Source organism: Onychostoma macrolepis, chromosome 23 (assembly GCF_012432095.1).
Source record: "Onychostoma macrolepis isolate SWU-2019 chromosome 23, ASM1243209v1, whole genome shotgun sequence".
Taxonomy (NCBI): Eukaryota; Metazoa; Chordata; class Actinopteri; order Cypriniformes; family Cyprinidae; genus Onychostoma; species Onychostoma macrolepis.
In genome coordinates, this window is record NC_081177.1 from 7914213 (window position 1) to 7932057 (window position 17845).

General features: G+C 33.8%; 3 protein-coding genes across 12 annotated transcripts in view; 2 read left to right on the forward strand and 1 right to left on the reverse strand.

The window, feature by feature from the left end:
- Positions 1-15350, reverse strand: part of fam43b (family with sequence similarity 43 member B) — a 28835-nt gene extending 13485 nt beyond the window's left edge. Inside the window, exons 1-4 of one of the 7 annotated variants that reach the window (XM_058762753.1) lie at positions 15335-15350; positions 12842-12982; positions 10789-10908; positions 1374-1459 (exon numbers count right to left, since the gene is read on the reverse strand). The gene's annotated coding sequence lies outside the window, so the exon portion shown is untranslated. The other 6 variants (XM_058762750.1, XM_058762752.1, XM_058762751.1 and 3 more) reach the window with 6 other exon arrangements.
- mul1b (mitochondrial E3 ubiquitin protein ligase 1b) lies at positions 3269-9717 on the forward strand. Of its 4 annotated transcripts, none has more exons than XM_058762748.1 (5): positions 3269-3342; positions 4429-4567; positions 4651-4738; positions 4881-5001; positions 8725-9717. In XM_058762748.1, exons 2-5 carry the CDS (start codon positions 4448-4450, stop codon positions 9452-9454), a joined length of 1059 nt encoding a protein of 352 aa, XP_058618731.1. In that variant the 5' UTR covers positions 3269-3342; positions 4429-4447; the 3' UTR covers positions 9455-9717. The 4 variants fall into 4 exon arrangements, with proteins under 4 accessions (XP_058618731.1, XP_058618730.1, XP_058618728.1 ...); XM_058762747.1 differs by lacking the exon at positions 3269-3342 and adding an exon at positions 3859-3956; XM_058762745.1 differs by lacking the exon at positions 3269-3342 and adding an exon at positions 3907-3989.
- camk2n1b (calcium/calmodulin-dependent protein kinase II inhibitor 1b) lies at positions 14823-17485 on the forward strand. Its single transcript, XM_058762764.1, has 2 exons — positions 14823-15163; positions 16242-17485. The coding sequence occupies exons 1-2, from the start codon at positions 14995-14997 to the stop codon at positions 16310-16312; spliced, it is 240 nt and encodes a 79-aa protein (XP_058618747.1). The 5' UTR covers positions 14823-14994; the 3' UTR covers positions 16313-17485.
- Positions 17486-17845: the final 360 nt, after the last annotated feature.

The following is a 17845-nucleotide window of genomic DNA, read 5'->3' on the forward strand; positions in this document are numbered from 1 at the left end:
ATTTGCAGTGTAAATCAATCATTTATGCCCTAACTTGCATTGCCAATGTGCGTGAAAGCTTAAAAGACACGCCATCATATTCAGTCTAAAAGATTAATTATCTTTCAACTTTTTAAGAAAAACTAAGCCGAGACGAAAATTATCTGTCAGTCCTGAGGATTGTAATTAAGATGATAAAACAATGGCTTTTTCCTCAGACAATTACTTTAGAAAACTGTTGTCATCTTAGACATCTTCCCATTAAATTAATCAGCCTATTGTGACCATTAAACTAAACAGAGAACATGCAAACAAGGCCACACATCATGGAGCATTATGGACTTCCTAAAAATTACAAGAGCCCCTCCAAATGTTTGCATGGTTTCATGTACAATCCATCTGGAAAAATAATGAAATTTTAGTTTAAAGCACGGGTCCATGTGCACTAGGCGTACAGTACATCTGCATCCCTGCACACCTTCATCGATGTGCTCTGCAGCACTAAAACAGACACATCTGGTATCCAGCACTTCCTGTTTGTTGCCCGCCCATCCATCTGTCTACACTTTCTCCAGTCCATGCTTGAGTGGGCGCTGTGTTTCTTGCCTGAGTGTCTTGAGGGCTAAGGAACAGCACACTACACAACACTAACAGTTTGCTCGTTCGCTCAACAAGGTGAGTAATGTTAAAGCCGAGGCCCTGGGCGGCACTCGTCCTCCGGTGAGTCAGCTGTTGATGTGGAAAGGGCATTGCTCTCATGTTTCTGGCTTCTGCTTGATGTTCGCATTAGCCAGCCATCACTGAACAGCACATCACTTTTTGGCAGGCGAACAACCCATCTTGATTAACTGAATTACTCATGTTTTTGAGGAACTTATTAAAGTTCTGAATGACCTGACAAACTCATGAGATTTATTTTGGACCAATACTCTAATGCAATATTTAAAGTTCTTGCACAGCAGCACTTTGTTGATGTTCCTCAAGCATTCTGGTTAAAGTTTGCTCTAAACTGAAATCCAAAATCCTATCAAACTACCCAAACTGCTTAAATTATATTATTATTCATGCTTAGGTTTGCATTCTAAATGGCCACCGTTACTTTAATTTAAATACAACAATTTTTATAATAAATAACACAAAATAATAACATACAAAGTAACAAATGACCTTTAGAATACAAAAAAAAAAAAAGTATAATCTGCAAATCAAATTTTTTATTGTAACAACAACAACAACAATAATAATAAACTTTAGTTGTGATCTAAAATATCAAAAATGTACTTTCATCATTGTTTTGGGCTATGTCTAACTGTAGCCTCACATTCATCACTTCATAATAAATGGCCATTGTTTAAAAAGTTGTATAAATATCCAGAGAACAAGAATTACTTTACCTTTCTTTTAAGCCCTTCCAAATGGTGCCAAAGGTAGCCTTGATAGTCGAACACCAGCAGAGAATTAAGCTGAGAAGTGTAAATATCTGGGGGGAAAATACATTTTAAAAAAATGACAAAATATGAAACAGCTTCACCTACTGAACATACCATATAATTCAATGAATCTGTAAAATGTATAATTAAATTAATTGATATATTTACATATCTTACACCTGACAACCAAACAAATCACTGCAACTTGAGGTCTCAACATACTTTGTTTCATAAAATGTAACATTACTTAGTAAAAACACAAATATACTGTATGCTATGTTTTTCCGTTATCATATTCTGGAGGTTGTCTTCTGTAGAGATGGGCCGCACAAAAATCAGCGTGACGGATTTTTTTCATTGTAAGCTATTCTAGCGCAAAAAATAAAAATAAAAATAAAAAAAAGTTTCTCATTTGTTTTCCATTTCCAGTGTGCAGAGCTCATCAAACAGCTTTGCACAGTCAGTTTTAAATCATCTGTCTTATAACTATGGTAAATGATATATATCAAGCCTGTTTTAAACCCTGTGTTTAATCTTCACTGGTTTAAAATGTATTAATACTCAAATAGGCTTTTCATCAACAAAAACTCGTGAATTATTGTGCTTAAGAATGAATGAGATGAGACTTGAGAGTTCTTTATGAATGGATCATTCATTATATAACTCTGATGAATAGTTTTGTACTGAATCTTTGTGGCTGTCAGTATTTATCATGCAAATTCACACAGAAGTTCATGCTGCTGCACTATTGTTAGCAACTCACGGCTTACAATTTATTAATGATGCAGTCATGCTGTTTCTTTCATAATGTTGAAATACATATTTGCAATAACTCAATGGCCCATTGATGAGGAGAACATGAATATTAGCTTTTATTATAGTGCTTTCCTGTAGCTCAAATAGTAGAGCATGGCGCTAGCAACGCCAAGATCATGGGTTCGATTCCCAGGGAAAGCAAGAGCTGATAAAATGTAAAAACTGTAACTTGAATGCAATGTAAGTCGCTTTGGATAAAAGCGTCTGCTAAATGCATAAACGTAAATGTATTAGCTTTGACTGGCTTTCCCTCGGCATGACTCAACACTGCCATCTACAGTATACAGTTAGGATCGCAGCATCTTCACAAGCAAGGTACATTTTAGTGTAATATTTAAACACAACGACAGCCAAAGACTGACCAATCAATACTAATTACTGAACATAAAAACCTAAACAAAAAACTGTAACGTTTCCATGTTATTCGCTGGGAAAATATTCCCAATGAGCCATCATGGGACTTTTTTGAGGTGTTTCTTAAAGAATTGTATTTTCTGGTTTTAAAATGGACATTTCTTTAAAAATAATTGACATTTTGTTATGAAGAAGGCAAATCTATGGCTCAGTCATGACATTTCATATATTTCCCTCCCTCCTTAACTAAGCTTGTAACTAATTAAATTCCCTGGTGGCTAACATTCAGTGTTTGAGTTTAAATAATGTGTTATCGAGTCTTGACTGAAATATATTAACATAGCTTACAAAACATTTTGAGCTATTGTACTATGGAAAAGTTCATTTAATTTACGTTTATCTTTAGTGGAAGTTAGTTTTGTCCGTCCTGTTTTCGCGCCTTTGCCTGTAAAAAGGGGCGGGGCTAGGACTTTCCCACAGAGAATCGATTCTTTGATTTCAAAACGTTGGGAATCGAGTGTCGACTCAGGGAATCGACTCCAAGGAAAGACGGCATGATCTAGCGGGATTTTTTTTTTTTTTATCCCAGTGACTCGAATCGTTTGATTCAGTGTACACCAAAAAACACTCGTTCACTTCGATGACTGTACAGTAACATATTCCATCATTATACCAGTAGGTGGCGATGAGTGAATCTTTGAACCATTCATTCAAGAGAGTCGTTCAAAAATATAGAGTAGTTCACTGATAAACACCACAACTGGTATGTATTGTAAAATAATACAGTATTTTTAAATTATCAAGCTGACCGCTGTCTTTTAAACAAGCAGTAAATGATAGCATAAAGAAAACTACAATCAGAGACGGAGTTGATTCCAAAAATGTTTGGACCAGATTTAGACTGTTTAGACTAGATTTGCCTTCTTTATAACAAAATGCCAGTTATTTTTAAAGAAATGTCTATTTTAAAACCAGAAAATGAAATTCTATATGAAAAAAAAGCATAACTATAACATAAAAGTCCTATTTACATTCCTGTTGGATTTGGTATTTTCTGCACTTATTCATTGGGATTATAAAAATAAAATAAAATAATTAATTTAAAAAAATGTATTCGACCGTTGAATACAACTAGTAAAGTAGGTAAAGCAGGACTTTCAGGTTTCTGTATTTTTCTCTCTATAATGTAGTGGAGATCTTTATCTGTTAAAATAGCTCTGTGTATGTGGGTTAATCTTCTAAATATATTACACAATTTTAACATGGTCACTTTAGTTATTCGCGTCAGATCTTTGTAATATCTGCTTTGATCTGCAAGCCTGCAGCAGAGACAGTTCGCTGCCGAGGACTTTTATTATGAAGGGGCTTGAGTTGACAGTGAGTTGTACACCAGCACAGCTTTTAGTGAAGGTAGTCAAATAACGTTATTTTCGGTGCATGTTTGTCCTGTTGACCACTTTTAGTATTATTTCAGTTACCGATATCGCGAGTTTCTTAAATATTAAAATAAAAGGTTTTGCGTTTTGAGAGCGCATATTTAAGCTGGTTGTTTTCGGAAGGCATTGCTAGCCATCCAAGCTAATTTACAGCTGTTATGTTTTTGTTAGTTACCTACAATATCTGTTAAAAAAAAATGACCCCGAAGTATGGTTTTATATGATTTCTTTATTTTCCGACACAATATAGATTTCAAATGTAAATACAAAGATTTAACCTTTTGAAAATGCCTTGTTCATAAGCTAGGAATGGGTATGTTGTTGACACCAAACTTGGAGAAGTTGTTTCTCTTGTTGGACTAGATTTTTTTTTAGTTTTTTTTTATTGTGAGATATTACACATTTGTTTTCAGCTGGTCTGTAGATTGGAGGATGGAGACCAGCGGAAAACCATCGACAGCACAGATTGTGTTGCTGGCCACTAGCTCGGCTCTGACTGCTGCTTTATACACCATATACAAGAGGAAGTCCAGCCATGTAGCGAAATTAAGGGTAACCATACACCCCTGGTGCATTTCTTTTAATGACACTATCACTAGAAGAATCAGATCATACTTAAGCGTGTTGTTTAACAGGAGGCCAAGAAGATGCCATTAAATCCAGATCTCAAAACTATCCTCGATGAAGCTCCAGGAAAATGTGTTCCTTATGCAGTTATTGAAGGTATGGCTTCTAAAATAAAACTAGTGTTGCACTTTGCAGATGTTCATACAATAATGATACACTGGAAAATAATTAGAGAAAAACTAGTATTTAATTGGTGTTAATGTTTAAAAATGTTTTACTCATACTGTGTTTGTTTTAGGTGTTGTGCGCTCAGTGAAAGAGACCTTGAACAGTCAGTTTGTAGGCAACTGTAAAGGGGTCATCGAGAGGTTAACCCTAAAAGAGAAGAAGATGGTGTGGAATCGAACAACACATATATGGTACATGTTTATAATGTGTATAATTTATACACTATACTATGTGTATGTTGTCCATTACACTATCAGTTCTTTATAGTTGTTTTTTTATTCATTTATTTTTTAAATATTTTTTAGCTCTCTTAAAGACATTCATACATGGCCACAATTTGTATTTGTCTACAAAATTTCATTCATCTAGGTATAATATCAGAAAGGTTTTAAGGTAATTTATACATAAATAAATTGCAGTTAAAGTTTATTTAAAGTATAATTATTAGAAAATGTGTGTTTGTGCGTAGTTTCTAATAATAATTATTATTTATTATGTAGTGTTAATATAAAATATTTCTTATAACATTTAGTTTTGCATAAATATGTTTTATTTACGTTTTAAATTATATTACACTTTAAATTTTAATTGTATTTAAATATTTTAATTAAATTTAAATATTAATTATTGTCTTAACATAAAGTAATATTTATAAATATTTAGTTTCAATAATTACACTTTTTAAATTGTGCTTTATTTAAATATTTTAATTAGTGCTGTCAAGGGATTAATCGCATCCAAAATAAAAGTTTTTATTTACATAATATATCCGTGTGCACTGTGTGTGTATATATATATATATATATATATATATATATATATATATATATATATATATATATACAAATACACACACATATAGTATATACTTTGAAAATATTTATATGTATATTCATATATTTATATTATATATAAATATATTTAATATATAAATGTAACATATTTTTCTTAAATATATACTATATGCCCTCCACTAATATTGGCACCCTTGATAAAAATGAGCAAAGGCGGCTGTGAAAATAAATCTGCATTGTTTATCCTTTTGATCTTTCAATCAAAAAATTCACAAAATTCTAACCTTTCATTGACTTAAAACAATTGAAAGTGGGGAGAAAATCTCATGATGAAATAAATGTTTTTCTCCAATGAATGTTGGCCACAATTATTGGCACCCCTAGAAATTTTTATGAGTAAAATATCTCTGAAGTATATTCTCATTCATATTTACATTTTTAGCACACCAGGGTGACTAGGAGCATGAAATTGTCCAGCCATGACTTCTTGTTCCACATGATTATAAATATGAGCAACACAAAAGCCAAATTCCCTTAATCATCCATCACAAGGAGTAAAACCAAAGAATATAGTTCTGATGTGCAGAACAAGATTGTTGAGCTTCACAAAATAGAAAGTGGCTGTAAGAAAAGAGTTAAAGCATTGAAAATCCCCATTTCCACCATCAGGGCAATAATTAAAAGGTTCCAATCAACTAAAGATGTAAAAAATCTGCCTGGAAGATATATCGCCCTAATGCACGGTGAGAAGGAGAGTTTGAGTGGCTAAAGACACTCCAAGGATCATAGCTGGAGAATTGTAGAGATTAGTGGAGTCTTGGGGTCAGAAACCTAAAACAAAAAAATTATCAAACAGCACCTACATCACCACATGTTGTTTGGGAGGGTTTCAAGAAAAATTCTCCTAGCTCATCCAAAAACAAACTCCAGCATATTCAGTTATCAGACACGACTGGAACTTCAAATGGGACTGGCTTCTACGGAGCCCTTTACAGGACATTGTGGTGGGAAAAATTCGGGGTGAATGAAAAAAATTCAGGGTGGGAGGAAAAAAATGTTTTCAAATGTTTTGCATTCTCTCGCAAAACTTTTATGCTTCTCTCAAGAAAACTTTTGCTTCTCTCAAGAAAACTTTTGCGTTCTCTCGCAAAACTTTTGCGTTCTCTCGCAAAACTTTTGCTTCTCTCGCAAAACTTTTGCTTCTCTCGCAAAACTTTTGCGTTCTCTCGCAAAGATATTTGCGTTCGGACAAACGCTTCCTGTTTACTTTGCAGCTTGCAGTGGTTACAGCTCGTATGTTCACAATGGAGCGGTTCATAGAGTTTTATTTTGAACTTTGATTCAAGTATAAAGAAATACAGTCAGTGCTTATGTCGAAGCACGGTTTGGGACATTCTAAAACGCTTAATGTTTTAAAACAGTGACATTAGGACCAAATTCGATAATAATAAATCCTGATAAAAATTATTAGGCTAACATTAATAACCTTATTAATAATATTCCTATTAATAAAGCAGAATATGAACGCAACGCCCTGCACGTTAAGCCTTTTCTTCCCCATAGAAAACGCTTAAGGTAGGCTATAATGAAAGGTTCATGCAGCTGGTATGTTCACAATGGGGCGGTTCATAGAGTTTTTATTTTGAACTTTGATTCAAGTATAAAGAAATACAGTCAGTCAGTGGTTAGTTCAAGGCACGGTTTTGGGACATTCTAAAACGCTTTAATGTGACTTCATGTATTAAAACAGTGACATTAGGACCAAATTCGATAATAATAAATACTAATAAAATTGTTAGGTTTATATTAATAACCTTATTAATAATATTACTATTAATAAAGGAGAATAGCCCAGAATATGAATGCAACGGATTTGGTATTTTTAAATCACCGTTTTCATTATAGCCTACTAAGCTTTTATGGGGGAGAAAAAGCTTAGGCTACGTGCAGGGCGTTGGGTTCATATTCTGGGCTATTCTGCTTAGTAATATTATTAATAAGGTTATTAATATTAGCCTAATAATTGTATCAGCTTTTATTATTATTGAATTTGGTCCTCCAAGTCACTGTTTTAAAACATTAAGCCACATTAAGCGTTTTATTATGTCCCAAAACCGTGCCTTGAACTAAGCATTGACTTATTAATTTATTTGAGTCCAAGTTCAAAATAAAACTCTATGAACCGCTCATTGTGAACATACGAGCTATAACCACTGCAAGCTGCAAAGTAAACAGGAAGCGTTTGTCCGAACTCAAATGGTTTTGCTAGAGAACGCAAAAGTTTTGCGAGAGAACGCAAATATCTTTGCAAGGGAACACAAAAGTTTTGCGAGGGAACGCAAAACATTTGAAAAAAAAATTTCCCTCCCACTCCGAATTTTTCCCACCACAATGTCCTGTAAAGGAATTGTGGCCAACATGAACTAGAGAAGGCATTTATTTCACAATGAGATTTTCCCCCCACTTTCAATTGCTTTACTTCAATGATAGGTTGGAATTTTGTGAATTTTTTGAATGAAAGATAAAAAGGATAAACAATGCAGATTTATTTTCCCAACCTCCTTTGCTCATATTTACCAAGGGTGCCAATATTAGTGGAGGGCACTGTACATGCATGAGTGTGTATTTATATATACGTAATAAATATACACAGAACACACACATATATTATGTAAACAAAAACTTTTATTTTGGATTCGATTAATCATTTGACAGCACTAATTTAAATATACTTAATATTTAAATACATATTAGATTATATTTAAAATATTTATTTTTTATATTAAAATGTGTAAAATATTTCAAGTACTTATTCTTTATTTAAATTTTTATACTGTGATAATTATTTTTTCAAATTATATGTTCAAATAGAGTATACCTTAAATATTTTTTAATATAAAATGTTATTTATAATAATATATAGTTTAATAATTATACTTTATTTACCTTTTTATACTACACTTTCATTTTTATTAGACTTTCTCATTTATATTTAATGTTTACTGTTTTAATCATTTTATGTATCCATATGCAGCATCAGTAATTTATAATAAAAATGTATTTTTCACTGTCAGTAACCTTATATACTTTATTTAATCTGCTAATGCATCTTTCTTTTAGGAATGATTGTGAAAAAGTCATCCACCAACGCACCAACACCGTGCCCTTTGACCTCGCCCCACATGATGACACCATTCCCACAACAGTGCGAGTGGTCCGTCCGCTCGATGCAGCCGAATTGGATCTGGAGACCACCTATGAGAACTTTCACTCCTCCCAGCAGTCTCTGACCAACGTCATCAGCCACTTCATCAGCGGCGAGCGTCCGCAGGGCATCCAGGAGACCGAAGAAATGCTACGTCTGGGTGCCAGCATGACGGGCGTAGGGGAGCTGGTGCTGGACAACAACCTGGTACGTCTTCAACCCCCTAAACAGGGCCTGCGGTACTTCCTCAGCCGGCTGGACTACGACACACTCCTGAACAAGCAAGAGGGTAACCTGCGGATCTGGAGGGTCTTGACGGTGCTGTTTGGCTTGACTGCCTGCGCCACACTATTCTACCTGCTGTGGCGGCAGTACGTGCTGCGAAAGGAGCGGAGGAAAGAGCGCAGCCTGTTGGACGAGTACAGGAAGTGGCAGAGCAAACGTTTGCAGGATCTCCACCTGGCGGAGGAGGATTTGTCTCCTACTTCATGCACAGTATGCTTGAATCGTGAGCGCTCATGCGTGTTTCTGGAGTGTGGTCACGTGTGTGCCTGTGAGGAGTGCTATAGGGCCCTGCCCGAACCGAAGAAATGTCCCATATGCAGGGCTACAATAGACAGGATTGTCCCTCTGTATAACAGCTAGAGGCCTGATTCTAAATATGTAGTATGCAATTACTTTGAAATGAGGCACTTTGGGTGAGCACAGCATTTCATGCCATGTAACATCAGCTAATATCATCCAAATGCTCAGCAGTTTTTTTTGTGTTCTATTGATTGATCACACTGTTGGCAATTGTTATCTCCACTTGTGCCTGTGTGAACTGAAATTAAATGCCATTTATTTCATCCAAAAACAAAACAAAAAAATTATGAAGACCATTTTCTTTAATAAAAAATGAAAACTATTGTATTGTGACTATTTTTATGACAAATAAGCACATTTTCCATGGTGGTTTACACTAAAAGCTTCTGCAATACAAAGATTTCTGTATTAAAAAAAAAAAAAAAAAAATCGATTTTTGTGCTTTACATTTATTATTTACAATTACAATAAATATTTAAATAATTTTTAATATTTTTTGCATTTCAATAGTGAATGATTTATAAGGAATGCACTTAGTCATGATGAATATGTTGCAATACTTAAAGGTCATATAAATAGGCTTTAATTTCTTTATGCAAAATAAATCTCTCACTTCCTTATATTTTTGTTGTTAAATATTTATTTGCTCATTTTAAGACATTAACTTGATGTTTTGTGGTGCCCTTTCATTATTTTTATTTTTCATTTTATTTAGTTTGTTTTTATTTATGTGTTTGTAAGAGTTTGAAAGGACTGTGGGTGTATGTTATTTTTTTTTTGTTGCATACATTAAAAATTCTAATTTTTAATAAATAAAAATGTATTAAATGGGAATCTCTAAATTCCAGGGAACGTTAAAACCAAATCATTTTGTTCTTTGTTCTTCAATATAAAATGTTTTGTTTGATATTAGTTATGCATAATTTACAAAAATATTACGACGGATTGAAAATAATAAAGAACTCTTGTTCTGTAGTGGATCACTTCATGTGATGTAATCTGAATTTACAAATAACAAATAACATTTCTCTCTACCAGAAGAATAATTAATATATACTTGATCTGGAAAGGACACAATGTCGTATTAAAAGTCTGCACAGTACCAATTATACCAACTAAATATTTAGAAATATATAAACTAAATGTTTCCTTGAAAGACCACAATGAAGGTGGTGGCTTATTTTTTGGAGTTCAAACCTATCACCTTTCAGTTGTATAACCATATCTTTAATCACTAAGGTACACTGGAATAAACAAAGTGAAAGGGGTGGAGCAGCGGCACGCAAGTGATATGTATTAATGTGGATGGAGAGGGAGCACATCCTAAGTGTTACCTTACGAAGAAAACATCAGTCATTTTAGATGACAAAAGAATCAAATACAGTATCTCTCACCCAATGTCGTCACAACAACTGCACGTTTTCTTGAGAATTGTACTCATACAGTCTCCAGATGTTTTGCAGCAAGTCAAGGAAACCTTGAACAGCCTTTTTGTCAACAACTGCAAAAGAGTCCTGAAAGAGAAGAAGGTGAATCACACAACAGACGTCTGGTAAATGTTCTAAATATGTATGAAATTATGACTTTAAAGTATTAATATTATATGTAATTTTTAATTATTATGAATAGCCTGTATGGTACGTGGAATCAGTTAACTTTAAGTTTACTAAAAAGTCTTAAGTTACCGACTGGATGTTCGTGATATGAATATATAAATGTGTAATATATATAAGTGCAATACTGTATTGTGCCTGACTTATCAACCAGATAAAAAGCCATGGATCGACAGAACAAAAGGAGGAAAAAATCAGTAGACAATTGGCAACCAGTTGTCACACTAAAACTGTTCATATCGAGCGTGATGCAAATTGTCCAGAAAAGTTTGCATATCACTGTTTTTGTCCAGAAAAGTTAGCATATCACTGTTTTTGCTACACTCAAAAAATTGTGAGTTTTTTGCAGAGTAAATAAAAAGATATATTACCTATTAATTACTTAACTTTTTCACAGTTTTCCACAGTTACATTTTTCATCTTTTTTTGTTTGTAATAAATATTTTTCACCCTCCAATCACACACAAGGAAGTCATTCACTTCCTTCAATGCAAAACACAAACCATCACTGAAATGTAGCAGTGATCTCACTCTCATGTAATAGAACAATTAAAGCTAATAAGAATTATATAAGATTATTTGAAAGTACTGTATAATGATGATAACAATTGTAACGGGTCAATGCAAGGAAGAGCCGAGCTAGGATCCAAATGCAATCAGTGGAACATTCAATAAAACAAAAGATAATCCCAAACCAGAAACACAGAGAGAACCAGGAAACAGAAACAACACCAGAACTTCACAAAGACAACAACTGACAAAGACTAACCGAAACACTGGGCTATTTATACACAGAGAAGCTAACAGGATGACAAGGTAACAAGAAACACCTGTGAAAGCAATCAAGACGACCAATGAAACAATAGGACTACAAGTTGACTACAAATGGCACTGTAGACAGGAAGTAACACAAAAGTCCAAACACAAGACAGACACAAGATTGCATAATGAAAAAACTACTAGGTACACTATCATTCAAAAGTTTAGGGTTAGTAAGGTTTTAAATAATAATAATTTTATTCAGCAGGGATGCATTAAAATAAAGAAAAGTAAATGATTAAGGTTTTTAAAAGATGTATGTTACAAAAGAATTCTATTTCAAATTTTTATTTTAAAAAATATATCACGGTTTCCAAAAAGATATTATAGAGTAATTGTTTTTAACATTGATAATCATAATAAACATTTTTGAGCAGCAAATCAGCATATTAGAATGATTTCTGAAGGATCACGTGACACTGAAGACTGGAGTAATGATGCTGAAAATTCAGCATTGTGTCACAGAAATAAACTACATTTCAAAATATAATCAAATAGAAAACAGTTCTTTTAAATTGTAAAAATATTTCACAATATTACTATTTTTACTGTATTTTTTATCAAAGAAATGCACCCTTGGTGAGCATAAAAGACTTATTTTTCAAAAAAATGAAAAAAAATCTTAACAACCCCAAACTATATGTTTTAAAATATATTCAAATAAAATAGTTATTTTAAATTGTAACAATATTTCTCAGTAAGTATTACTGTTTACTGAATCAAATAAATGCAGCCTTGGTGAGAATGAGAGAATGAAAGACAATGAAAATCATACTGACCCCAAATTGATGAATAGTAGTGTGAATATGGTGCTGGTCTATAGTATATACTAATACTAGCTATATAATTGCATTTTTAAAATGTTCCAACTTTGTAGTAAATTGCTTCTTTTTGCTCTGCCTGTTTGTTGCTGCCATATGGCTTTTGACAGCTTGAACATCTGGAAAATAAATATTTCAAAATGATGTATTTTGCCAGCTTGACTCGTGTAGGCAAGATGGTGCAAGACAGCAACCTGGTTTGTGTTCCACTTCTGGACATACAGCACTTCCTCAATCTTTACTCCATCCTGAAGAAGCAGGAGAGTGACCTGTGGTTCTGGAGGCTCTTGAAGGTGATGTTCGGTCTGACCGTCTGCTCCATCTTCCTCTACATGCTGCACAGGAAACCGAAGAGAAGAGTTCGGAAGTTCAGACATACACAGGAGCTGTTCAGGATAATGCAGTCTGTCAGAGTTCAAATCAGTCTCATCTCTAAAGATACGAATTAGAAGCTGCTGGTTATGAAGTGCTGGGGGATGTTATTTTCTTTGCTACAATCTTTGTTCAATGGGACTGTCTAAATTGCGGTTAAAAACTATTGCTTTGATATTAGTTATATATATTTTACAAACAATATTATAAAACATGTAAACGATTAAAGAACATTTCTCTAGTTTGCATTAATTGCGCATGGAAAAAAAGAGTACTACTGTATATGACCAATAGATGGAGCTAAATACCTTTCTGTCATTACCATCACGCTGTAATCTTGGAGGATCACCATGGGTTGGTTAGTACTGAGATAACCATCAACATAATGCCTTAAACTATTAAAACTACCAGAAATCTTCAAAACCTCTCTACGGATAAAATCATATAAACCACTAATAAGCCACTAATGATTTACTGTATGTCCAGATTGTAGTCTATAGCCATACAATAAATTAAAGCATGAGTCATATTATAGGACTACAATATAACAGAATATTATTACGAATATGAATATGACTTTGAATTAACATTAGTATTATATAATGGTAGTTGATATTCTTAATAAAAGCATTACAGAAGAAATCAAGTTTTTTTTTTTATTATTAAAGACTAAAAATGTTTTATTATTAAACATTAAAAACTTAAACTGGTTAACTGTATAGCTTATATGTACGTAAAAAAATATATATATATATATATATATATATATATATATATATATATATATACATATTTAATAGCTAAGATTTTAATTGCTCAATTAATATATTAATTCCTGTAATCCTGTAAAACACATCATCATTGTATTTTTATGCTAAAATTCTGGTGAACACAGTAGCCTTTTTTTAATATTTCACAGTACATTACCTCTCTATATGAGTTTTGCTTAAAGGCACAATTGTGATTAGATTATGAATTTCAAGGAATAGTTCACCCTAAAGTATCAAATTTATGAAATTTTTTTCTCAACCTCAGGCTAATCCAAGATGCAGATGAGTTTGTTCCTTCATTGAAACAGATCTGGAGAAATTAAGTATTGCACCACTCGCTCACTAATGGATCCTCTGCAGTGAATGGGTGCCGTCAGAATAACAGTCCAAACAGCTGATAAAACATCACAATAATCCACAAGTAATACACACAACTGCAGTCCATCAATTAACATCTTGTAAAGTGAAAAACTGTGTGTGTAAAATACAAGTCCCCCTTCCATAATATTGTTTTCCGGATTATTGTGATGTTTTTATCAAATGTTTGGACTCTCGTTCTGACGGCACCCATTCACTGCAGAGGATGCATTGGTGAGCAAGTGATGTAATAATGCTAAATTTCTCCAAACGTGTTCTGATAAGGAAACAAACTCACGCCACCCGTATGCATGTTTTAAATGGTTACATACTCAAGAAAAAAATGATGACACAGCAGGAATCAACCCTAATTGTATTTAACCCCATATCTTTCGCCGCTAAGCCACAGTACCCATGTGCAAAGACACGAATGCGACAAGCTTCTGGGTGGCAGAGATGGTTAGTCACGAATCAACCCTAGTGAGATTCAAACCCACATCCTTTTGGACGTCTTTAACCACTAAACCACAGCACCCTAAGCGCTGCAGGCGGCAGAGTGAGGTGGAGGAGGGGGGTGGAGTGACGTCTCTCTGCTCTCTGAGGACCCGCGTGTGTGTTTTTGCATCTCGCTCTTGTTTTGCATCTACATCAGTTTTTCCGAGTGACTCCTGCTCATCGCCTGTAAGTAACGACAGGTAAAGTGAAAGTGACTCCCGTAGTATGAAGGTAAAATACAGCTGCATCTGATCGTGACAGTGAGGTTCTCGCGCGCCGTTCGTTTACAGAGCCCTCGCTCGTTAGTTCTCGATTCTTCCCGTATCTCTTCATCGATTATTGTGACCGGGATCATGTCAGAAGTGCTACCTTACGATGAGAACATCTCTCATTATGGCGATGATGGGGATGAAGAGCAGATATCCCTCACCTGTCGTCTGCAGAACAACAGCAGTAACTTCTTCAGTTCTGGGCAGAACAAACGAGCTCCGAAACTCGGACAGATCGGACGCAGTAAGAGAGGTGGGGAAAACAATTATTTACGTTGTTTCGTTGGTGAAATAAAACTAGGAATTGGTTTTCTAGTCTAAAAAAAGCCTATTAATGTTGTCATATTAAGCAAACTAAAAAAAAATAATAATTTAAAAAAAAACGAATTAATGAGTCGAACTGATGCCTTCTTTTCACTATTACCTTTGATATGATACCGATGCCTTTAATATGCAAATGTATGGCATCACGTGATGAGGTCAGTGTGATGCGTTTGCATTTACTTTTGCTTGATTGTGAGTTCATATGAGTTTTCATTTCATGGCAAATTGTTTAGTTTTCTAGTTAAAAGAGGGCTAATTGACTAATAGATTTTTTTTTTTTTTAATTTTAAACATAAAAGTATAGACATACATACATACATATATATATATATATATATATATATATATATATATATACATAGACATAAGTAAAGTGTAGCCTACATTTTAGGTGCTGTAACAGTAATTTTGATAACACAAAATGATTATTTTTGAAGAATTGTTCTAAAAAACAAAAACAAATACACAATATTTTTGTTAAAGGGGCTGAAATGTAACTCATTGCTTAATGATAATGTGTATACACACACACACACACATGTGTGTGTGTGTGTGTGTAAATAAACTAGCTTCAGGAACATTATCAGTGAAATTTCACAGATTCGCAACTGCTGCTGCTGCTGCAAAAAAAAACCCACTACAATCTAAGCATTATGTAGTTCAATTAAAAGTTTTTTAAATGTTAAAAGTAGAAGTATTATACTTAATATTAGTCCATCCAGTATTATCAGGTCATACCAAACAATATACTTAACAATTGTCCTAGAATAAGAAAATTAATTAATTATAGCATGCCACTCTGTTTTCATCCATTATTTATAATAAAAAAAAAATTTAAAAAAAAAAAAAAAAATATATATATATATATATATATATATATATATATATTTATTTGTATTTTTTTTGCAGTCTGCAAAGCCTGACTGTCAAATTCTTGTCCTAAAGTCTTGTCATTTGTTCAAGGGCATCACGTTTGACCCCAGTGCCCCTTGTGATTTCTCTTTCAGTTGTCATAGAAGATGACAGAATTGATGAAGTCCTGAACAACACGGCAGAGAAGTCATCGGCGGGAGTGTAACGTTCAAGGACGTTGTTAAAGCGGCAGGAAATCGTGGGTTCTGTGCATTCTGCATCGAAAGCACTTTGCAGTCCCTCTTAGAATGGGTTGAATTACACGGTGCGGCAGCAGGCGAGGAGAACGTACCTGCTGCGGGCATCCAAATGGAGGAAGCGGGGGTCTGTCTGCTTTCTCTCTTTAAGGGCATGTTTCATATCCCTTCTTATAAAGTGACATCCTACACTGGACAAACAAGTCTTATGTTGTTTAATACATGTGGAGTTGGTCTGTAGTGGTCCAGATTCAGTTTATATTGTGAGAGGAATGCATTGATCTCACAAGCACAAATCTGACAAATTTCGTTCTTTATTTTGCTGTGAGACTGAGCACTTGGTTTCTCCGTATCTTTTTGTGCACAATGAAAGTGTTTTTCACTTTAAATATCCTAATTATGATCTCTTGGATACATTTTTTGTTCTTTTGCAGAGACGACAGACGGAGCAAATGTTTTTTTTTATAAGATGAGAGAGGAAAGACTACTTTTTTTAAATACATTTTTTCATGTTGCATATTGTAATTTTTTGATGTGGCTGCAAACTGCCTGCTTAGCCTGAGTTCAAAAGCTTATTTTTATATCAAAGAGCTATTTCTGAAAAGGAAAAAAATGCTTATTTGAGTTATAGTCGTAGCACTTTCAAACGTGGTTGTCACAACTCTAAATGGATTTTGATCACTTCTGTGCCAAAATTTTGCAAAATATGCCAGTTGACTTGTGTTTCCGTTCACCCAAGTAATGTGAAGTTTTCCAGGCCTGCCTCTCATATATGTTTCAGGACTTTTTTAACTGCTTTTTTTGCATGAGACAGGCACAAACGCCTCCTTCTGTGGCAGTGAATTACTAATATATTTACAGTAATGTTGCTCTGAATGACAAACCTCAGACTCTTGAATATTGTGTATGTTGCACTTCTCTATACTGTTAAACAGGGCTATATTTGCAATGAAATGTATGACCAATAAAAATGTGATTATATAACAGAACTCCAGCACCCTCACTTTACACTATGTGAAATTTCTTCCCTTTGTTGAAGATGAAGCTTCGGCCTTGATTTCCTCTTTTATCAATTAAAACAGGCCTGTTTGGAGTTGTCAGGTCAGAAACGAGGAATGCATTTCAGTTTTTTAACCCGAAGCATGTGCTTCAGTCTCTTAAAAGGTATTTCCTATGTTCAATACAAGTTAATAAATAAATCAGTGTAAAATAGTTAAACAAATTAAATATTGACCCTAAAATGAGCAACAAAAAATGTGTCTACAATGATTTCTTTTGCAATAAAAGTATATTATAGCCAGGCACAGCACTGAAGTAGATGTTAAAATACACAGATTCTAAAGATGACTTTGAGATTTAAACTTTCAACTGCTATCAGGATATAAAGCATGTAAACCTGGTAACCTGGTAAAGGATTCATGAAGCTCCACCTACAGGAATTACACATATATTTCATAACTAAAAGTTGGTCTGGCAAAAAAAGAAAAGTCACAATGCTTAAA

What these genes read in the sequence shown, in the direction of transcription:
- mul1b (XM_058762748.1), top strand. Translation starts at nt 4,448, where the DNA reads ATGGAGACCAGCGGAAAACCATCGACAGCACAGATTGTGTTGCTGGCC. An exon ending in GCCATGTAGCGAAATTAAGG is followed by an intron (nt 4,568 to 4,650) that starts GTAACCATACAC and finishes GTTGTTTAACAG; the next exon opens with GAGGCCAAGAAGATGCCATT. An exon ending in AATCGAACAACACATATATG is followed by an intron (nt 5,002 to 8,724) that starts GTACATGTTTAT and finishes TCTTTCTTTTAG; the next exon opens with GAATGATTGTGAAAAAGTCA.
- camk2n1b (XM_058762764.1), top strand. Translation starts at nt 14,995, where the DNA reads ATGTCAGAAGTGCTACCTTACGATGAGAACATCTCTCATTATGGCGAT. An exon ending in GATCGGACGCAGTAAGAGAG is followed by an intron (nt 15,164 to 16,241) that starts GTGGGGAAAACA and finishes TTTCTCTTTCAG; the next exon opens with TTGTCATAGAAGATGACAGA.